The sequence below is a fragment of the Eulemur rufifrons genome, chromosome 6 (assembly GCF_041146395.1).
Source record: "Eulemur rufifrons isolate Redbay chromosome 6, OSU_ERuf_1, whole genome shotgun sequence".
Taxonomy (NCBI): Eukaryota; Metazoa; Chordata; class Mammalia; order Primates; family Lemuridae; genus Eulemur; species Eulemur rufifrons.
In genome coordinates, this window is record NC_090988.1 from 93,487,307 (window position 1) to 93,495,643 (window position 8,337).

General features: G+C 39.3%; 2 protein-coding genes across 3 annotated transcripts in view; both read left to right on the top strand.

Annotated features, from left to right (window-relative positions):
* The window catches only part of ZFP91 (ZFP91 zinc finger protein, atypical E3 ubiquitin ligase), a 40,859-nt gene extending 36,086 nt beyond the window's left edge, over positions 1 to 4,773 (top strand). For both annotated transcript variants that reach the window (XM_069471433.1, XM_069471435.1), the window contains exon 11: positions 328 to 4,773. In XM_069471433.1, coding sequence (XP_069327534.1) covers positions 328 to 838 — 511 coding nt within the window. In that variant the 3' untranslated portion in view covers positions 839 to 4,773. The remainder of the gene's footprint in view (positions 1 to 327) is intronic.
* A 982-nt stretch (positions 4,774 to 5,755) lies between these two features.
* On the top strand, positions 5,756 to 7,846 carry CNTF (ciliary neurotrophic factor). Its single transcript, XM_069471437.1, has 2 exons — positions 5,756 to 6,035; positions 7,237 to 7,846. Exons 1-2 carry the CDS (start codon positions 5,922 to 5,924, stop codon positions 7,720 to 7,722), a joined length of 600 nt encoding a protein of 199 aa, XP_069327538.1. The 5' UTR covers positions 5,756 to 5,921; the 3' UTR covers positions 7,723 to 7,846.
* Positions 7,847 to 8,337: the final 491 nt, after the last annotated feature.

The window sequence follows — 8,337 nt, forward strand, 5'->3', positions numbered from 1 at the left end:
GATGAACACCTGGGTGAGAGGTGTATATATCCCACTTGAAGGTTTGCCCATTTACAAACATTACACTGCTGTTGACTTTTATCAAATTAAAAAATGGGTATTGATTGGGGGAGCTATTTAGTGGCCTTTTTCTTCATTTTCCTGTTTTCCAAGCAAACAGGAAAAAAATCAGTAGTTTTCCATTTAGTGACATTTCCTAATCTTTCACAAGAAGTTTATGTTACTGATAATTGTGTATATATGTGAGCTCCAAATTCTTAGCCTGACCCTGAATAAGAGCTCTCCTTATTTATGTTTGACCAGCCATTTCCTTTGCACTCTCTTTAGGTGTGAGATCTGTGGATTTACTTGTCGACAAAAAGCATCCCTTAATTGGCACATGAAGAAGCATGATGCAGACTCCTTCTACCAGTTTTCTTGCAATATCTGTGGCAAAAAATTTGAGAAGAAGGACAGCGTAGTGGCACACAAAGCAAAAAGCCACCCTGAGGTGCTGATTGCAGAAGCTCTGGCGGCCAATGCAGGCGCCCTCATCACCAGCACAGATATCTTGGGCACTAACCCAGAGTCCCTGACACAGCCTGCAGATGCTCAGGGTCTTCCTCTTCTTCCTGAGCCCTTGGGAAACTCAGCCTCTGGGGAGTGCCTGCTGCTGGAAGCTGAAGGGATGTCAAAGTCATACTGCAGTGGGACAGAACGGGTGAGCCTGATGGCTGATGGGAAGATCTTTGTGGGAAGCGGCAGCAGTGGGGGCGCTGAAGGGCTGGTCATGAACTCGGATATACTCGGTGCTACCACAGAGGTTCTGATTGAAGATTCAGACTCTACTGGACCTTAGTGGAAGGGAAGACTTGGGGCACTGGGACAGCTCAGACTTTGTATTTAAAAGTTAAAAAGGACAAAAAAAAAAAAATTTAAGCATTTAAAATCTAGTAAAATAACTGAAGGGCCTGCTCTTTCCATTGTGGATCACAGCACACATATATACACACACCCCCATCCCCATCCTCATCCCCTGTTCTCTCTCCCTCTGTTGTCCCCCTTACAAAATTGATAATGTCTTTACCAGAAAGGTAGACAAAAAAGCAGCAGAAGCTCTTAAAGTGAGAGCTCATGCTTACTTCCAGCCAGCAGCAGACTTCCTGCTCATCGGCAGATCCCCTTTTGCAACCTATAACTCTGATGTGCTCTGGATCAGCTTTTAACTCTCAATAGTATGTTACTGTCTTCTAAATCCCTTCTCCTTCTCAACTGCTGCCCTCTGGTTCTGGCTTCTACCCACTGTGGCACACTTATCCTCAAATATCATATAATTCTAATCTCTGGAGGCTGGCAGCTTGACTTGGCACTTTAGGGCCCCTTAGCAGGGTGAGCTGTTAAAATACACATCTCTTACCCCCTCTTCCTCCATTCCCCACTGGGTTTTGGAAAGGAAGGATACATGGGGACCACCTCCCTCCTCTTTGATCCCAGCATCTCAGTCCCCCTCCCAACCCTCCATATGGCTCTCAGTGGTGCTCACTGGCTTGGAAGCAGGCTCCCCAGAGGGAGGGGGCTGCCCTCTACACAGTCTCTTTGACTGTAAGACAGGGCTCTTTATCAGTGAGAGGATGAGAAAAGTCCCGGGCTAATGGCAGAAATTTGCACTTTGAACATGTGTGTCTTTGTGTTGTGGAACCTGAGATTCCTTATTTATTAACAGAAAGTCTGATTTTTTTTTTTTTTTTTGGGGGGTCTTTATTGCTATATTTTGTGGGGCTGGGCTGAGAGAGATTAGATTATTCTGGCATGGGATCCTTTCCACAAGAGGTACTTTGAAGACAAGACATAGAGTTGAAGAAGCACAGCCAGCCTCTGAAATCATAGCTCTCCAGTGGCCTTTAAAGAAAGCTGGTCCTCAGCACTAACAGAATCACTACAATAGCCTAGTGCTTTTTTGGAAGTCTTTTTAGGGAAGGATGTTAGGTTTGTGGTAACTAGTATGCTCTTTAAGATTTTTAGAGCATTGAGATTTAGGAATTTTGAGGGGATGAGGACGGTTGTTCAGTATCTAAATTACAGATAAAGGATTTCTCTTGTGAAATTGTTTCTTTTCTTGTCCCCATCATTTCCTTCCATACACCTCCCTATTGGCCCAACTCTAGCCCCTTGCCTTGTTTTTGTTTCTTGCTTTGCTTTATTATTGGTTCATTCCAGCTCCCTATTAGTGAAGGACACTGCTGCTTAGTGAAGGAACAAAATCTACAAGTCCTAAAGTTTTACATCAAACAAAACTTAACACTTTAGAAGAAGAAAAGCTTCAATAGACAAATTAATAATTTGTATAATAATGGCTTTGGCTTTCACCTGAAATTCTGGGAGTTACCACTTTCCTTCAAATACAGATTTTTCATGGGGTATAGATTGCTTATTACTGTCCATGAGAGAGACAGGTAGTTTATAACTTCCAAAAGACTAAAAACCTATTTTGGCTCATTTTTAGAGAATTGCAAGGGCAATTCTTATCCTTCTGTGTACCTTAGAAGCTGGAATTGAAGGCTTACCCTATTCATTGTTTATTGTCAGAAATACATGATGACTATTGGAAAGAATGAAGTTTTGCGGGAAAAAAAAATAAGTGACAGCTTGTTTTTCACAAACACTAAAACTACAGAGTTTATCAATTTTATTTTTTATTTATTTTTCTCCCAAAAAGGGGGGCAACAAAATGTCATTTCTGAAAGAGGCGTACTTTACACCCACTCGTGTCAGTGGTTGGGATGCCAGAAATAGGGAGTGAAACACCTACGACAAACAGTCTTAAATGCACTATTGTTTCTTTTCAGATTGTTGCAGATTTGCCATCCCTCCAATGTGGGGGTAGAAAATGGAATAAGGAGAGAAGGGTGGTAGAATATGCTTTCTTACCCACAGTAAGGGTTTGGAGTTGACTTGGGTATTTTGAGTATATTTGAAAATACTACAAGATTAATTGGATGGGCCTACAAAAAAGTTTTCTACTCTCGAATAAGTCCATTTTATACTGTTTTACTAGCTAGCATCTCTATCTCACACTTAGCTTTTGTCTTTGTCACACTTTTTTTGCCTCCATAAATTTCATTTGCACTGGTTAGTCATCAGATATTTTAGACACCTACACAAACAAAAGCAAACTGCATTTTAAAAAATCTCTCTCTGAGATGGGGAAAAATGTTATCCTTTCCTATACTATTCTCCCCTTTCACAAAAAGCAACTAGTTAGTTCTACTAATTAAAAACTTCTTGCTTTTTTTCCCTTTCTTTTCTTCTTCTTTTTTTTTTTTTTTTTGTATTCATAGTTACCGTTTACCTATAATAAATTATTGTGGCAGTTTGCAATAAATTTTAAAATATTTTTCATAGACTTTTTTGTGAGAAAGGGGTGCTAGCATAGTAAACAGTAGGTATAAATAAACTATTAATATATAAGCCCTCTTCATGTTTTCCATTCTGCTCCACATGCTGTTTATTTCATTGTTTTCCAGGGAGCTTTTTGAATCTTAAAATTCTACATTTTGTACTCTTGGTCAAATTCTGTTACCTTTTTAATAACTTTTCCCACTGCATATTCTTCGTTTTGAATTGGCAATTCTAATTTCTGAAAATGTAATTAAGATACAACTCAATATTTCTGGGAGATGTGCTTCCCCTCTTGTTTGTGGTTGCCCCGGTTATTTCGCATAGTTGAGACTCCTTAAAATACTTCAGAGAGTTTAGATAAACACTGGCGTGGGAGTCCTGGGAGCAAAAAAATTATTAAGGTATAGAAAAGCATCCACATAGAACACTTGATCCTCCTTTATACCTGTTTGGAGAAAAAATACAAAGAGTATACTACTAAGGTTATTACAGTCTGGTTGTTTGAAATACCATTTCTTCCTCCTTCTCTGTCTTTTTCTCACTTTCCAATGTACTCAAGAAAATTGAAAAAATGTAATGGATCAATTTAAAATATTTTATTTCCTAGAAGCCTTTTTGCCTGTTGTAATGTGCAGGACCCTTCTCCTTTGGTGGGAGAGACAGGTAGTTACCTGAATCTAGGTTGAAGAGGTTATGTAAAAAGAAATTATAATAAAAGGGATACTTTGCTTTTCAAATTCTTGTTTTCTCTTAATCTAGGTAAGACATATTCAAAATAAATAATGTAAAGAAGAAAAATAAAAGTTGTCTTCATGGAAGCAACTTGTCTTCCTTGGTTGTACTGAGTTGCAGTTAGCCGAGGGATGCAACAATTAGTGCTGCTAAATGAAAAAACCAAGTGCCCTCAGATCAGGTTTTATGTGGAGTTCACTCATTGAGAATTATGCAATTAACTTTTGTATCAGTTTAATTCTTGATTTCTGACGCTGAAATGCCATGTTCTGTGATCATTCCACAAACTTGGAAATCTCGTTGATATTTGATTGCCTTCTACTAGCAAAAGTGACCATATTAATCTAGTAGATGGAAGATTAAGGATTCTGCAATGTTAATTTCACTCTGGTAATAACAAAACCTTCATAGCATTTAATATCAGTGCTTTTTCACAAAATTCAGTGTCTGTTTCAAGTACTGACCTTTAACAAAAAGAAAAAAACTAATCCTCCTGACTTCCTAAAAGTCCTACTATGACAGTTGCCCAGGCCTCCTCCCCCTTACATCCTTCATTCGTTGTTTACCTATGTAAATTTGCTTCTGAGGTGGCATGTGTTTAAACTTACTGGCAACATGTATGATACAAAATAGTTAAAGCTCATTGATTCAATTGAGGATGAAACTTGCATCATCCTCTGAGTCCAACGCAATAGGCTGACAACTCTCCAAACACCTTTTAACTCTTTTGCCCTCATTTCAAAGCCTAGCTCATTCTCTTATTTTGTTAACAAGCATGTGGTATGACTGGGATAGGGAAGGAAAAGAATAGCATGTTTGTCACTTGAGTGAGACTGCCTTAGAAATGTTACCAAATTAGGGTTGGGTGTTTCCTGTCCTTGGAAAAGAACAGGCCTAAACAGTACCTTCATCCTGTAGCTACCAAGAAGGCACCATGATTGAGATTAGAGATGCTCCCTTGGTTGGTTTTACTCAAATATAAATTAAAAAATGCTTTCAAAAATATTTATAAAAAGGATAGGAATGAAAAAAAATGCTGTATTTTTAACGGACCTGCTTCATACAACCTTTGTTTCTTGAACAAAATATGAACTACCTAAAGAAAGAATGAAATTAGAAAGTCAGTGGGAGAAACAACTGTGGAATCAAAAGACCTATTTAAACTGGAGCCTAGTTATTGGATTTTGTATACATCATTTTGCTTCTTAAAGCTTCAGTTTCTCATATGGTAGAAATAATATTTACCTTAGAATTATTCTCAGGATCAAATGGAGTTGCTTTAAAGCTTTTAGCACAGTGTTTGACTCATAGTAGATGCTTAATAAATGGCAGCTATTTAATAATAAAAATATTGAATACTTCTTCAGACCACAAAAGAAAAAAGGACATGGGGAGCATTAAGGGAGGGTGATAATAAAATGAACTGATCATATGTGTTTATAAAATAGATTACATTAGGCAGAGGTGTCATGAGGATTAGTGTGATAGTGACCTTGTTGCTAAGTGCAAAAGCAAAACAATGACATAAAAACAAGTGTGCTAAGTATTGAGTGGAGGAGAGAGATGGAGGCAGACGCTGCAGGAAAAAAAGTTGATTAAAAAGGGCCCTTTGATTCCACAGGCACAAAAAATCCACAGCCAGGAATTTGCTGCCACCTCTGAGTCAGGCAGGGGGTGGGGGTGGGGTGTACAGTCCCATTAGTAGAGAATGCCCAGTGGATTTAGTCTGTGAGAGTCAAATTTCTTATCTGGACCCATGTAGACAGAAGTAAACGCAGTTCACTTGTTTCCTGGGACAGTTGGGGTAGGGGATGGCTTTCGCAGAGCATTCACCGCTGACCCCTCATCGCCGAGACCTCTGCAGCCGTTCTATCTGGCTAGCCAGGAAGATTCGTTCAGACCTGACTGCTCTTGTGGAATCTTATGTAAGTTACGTATTTTGCTGTTGTCTATTTTCTTTTTACCTCTTCTGATCCAGGCCCTTACCATCATGCTCCAGCCCCAATATCAATTATGACAGCCCTAATCATATAGTCATTCATATATTGGGCACCTATTATTTGACATGGCCTCTTCCCTTGAGGAAATTCATCTGACCTTATTTTCTTCCTCCAGGCTTTTTAGACATGTTATTCCTTGAATGAGAAAATATATATGGGGTTCTAGGTAGGATTGGCTATATGTCTTGAAGGCTATTCCTAATTTGATTGCCTATATTCTGCCAGAATAGATTAACTATGTGCCCTCTAAATTAGGGTTCTTCATAGACATTGTTCCAAATTTTTGAGCTATGTAAATGAAAGGTTTATAGGATTGGGAGGAAGAGCAATATGAACTTGGGAGAAATTTGTAAATCCTACCAATTTCTTCTATACAATATTAGCTACCCACTTTTTAGTATTACACATCAAAAATGTACCTATATCTAAATAGAAAGGTCACCCAGGGACTTGTGGAAGTATCAGATTCTTAAGGAGCTAACCATGAAGTTCCAGATTGATTTTCTAATAGCAGGGAGTCCTCATCAGTCTCTACACAGGGCCTGCTGTGGAAATGCTCCAGGCCCCTGTGGGGAGTTCTGAATTTAGATTTTCTGAGAATTGTTTTATCTTTGTATAGCCTCTCCAGTCAGAAATTAGACACTGATTACCTTTTTACTAATTTCTACTTCATTTTCTAAGGGATTGACTTCACCATAGAGTGGGCGATGGGATGAGGGAGGTTAGAGAAATTCTGCAATAGCTACATTCCAGAGCTTCCTAGGTGTGGCTGGTGTCTTCAAGTATGTTTAAAATACTTAGACTCCAGTATGATTAAAATATTCTAGTTTCCAGGAGAGAGTTTGAAGAGGAAAAGAAAAATTTTTTAAATCAGTGATTTTCAACCTTTAGAACTTAAGCACTCTCCCAAGAAAGATGCACAGATACTCAATTTCAGAGACTAGTGAGTCTTCCTGAAGTCCAGTCATGGATCGAAATTAAGAGTTCCTATTGTAGACATTTTCTTTACAACTTGGATCCTTGATCAGGGAGGTGAATGAGATTTTATATCAGATTTAGGGATGATTTAAGTAAGGACATTGGGGTGATTACAGAAGATGTGCTGTTTTCCTGTATCCTCGGCCAGGTGAAGTATCAGGGCCTGAACAAGAACATCAGCCTGGACTCTGTGGATGGTGTGCCAATGGCAAGTACTGATAAGTGGAGTGAGCTGACCGAGGCCGAGCGACTCCAAGAGAATCTCCAAGCTTATCGTACATTCCACGTTATGTTGGCCAGGCTTTTAGAAGACCAGCAGGTACATTTCACCCCAACTGAAGGTGACTTCCATCAAGCTATACATACCCTTCTACTCCAAGTTGCTGCCTTTGCTTACCAGCTGGAGGAGTTAATGGCACTCCTGGAACACAAGATTCCCCCCAGTGAGGCTGATGGGATGCCTGTTGTTGGAGATGGTGGTCTCTTTGAGAAGAAGCTGTGGGGCCTAAAGGTGCTGCAAGAGCTTTCACAGTGGACGGTGAGGACCATCCATGACCTTCGTGTCATTTCTTCACATCAGACTGGGATCCCAGCACACGGGAGCCATTATATTGCTAATGAGAAGAAAATGTAGCATTTAGCCCCTTTTCCCTTCCTTGCTTTCTTTTCTGATGGAATGTACATAGTTCTCTGGAGCCTTACTTTCCCATCTTAAATTTCTGAAAACTTTTAAGACCACAGGCATTTTCATCAAGTAGGGTTGGAGACATGGACAAATGGGCATACAGGTCTAGTTTGGGGTGGGTGTGTGCACATGCTTGTGTGTGTGTGTGTCTCTTAGGGACATGTGGGAATGAGAACAACGTCCCTCTACTTCAGTACTCTAATTTTTCTAATCCGCTAAGTAACTGTTACAGGCATTTAACAGCCTTATACACAGAAGAGAGATACATATTTTAACTCTAGTTCTGGATAACTTGCTTGAGAAGGCTGAGCCATTGAATTAAACTCATGGACTTTAGTCAATTTAAACTCTTTGACAATAAAAATAATACCTAACATTTATTGAATATCTACTATGTTGGGCTTTATGTATATTATGTATAACTTTTACAACAACCTCGGGAGGGCAGTGGTGTTATTTCCATTTGGCGGGTGAGAAAACAGGCTGAGAGAGACTTGATTAAGGTCACATGGCTAGCAAGTGACACACTAAGTTTGAACAGAGATCTTTCTTATTGTAAAGCCT

What these genes read in the sequence shown, in the direction of transcription:
- CNTF (XM_069471437.1), top strand. Translation starts at nt 5,922, where the DNA reads ATGGCTTTCGCAGAGCATTCACCGCTGACCCCTCATCGCCGAGACCTC. An exon ending in CTGCTCTTGTGGAATCTTAT is followed by an intron (nt 6,036 to 7,236) that starts GTAAGTTACGTA and finishes ATCCTCGGCCAG; the next exon opens with GTGAAGTATCAGGGCCTGAA.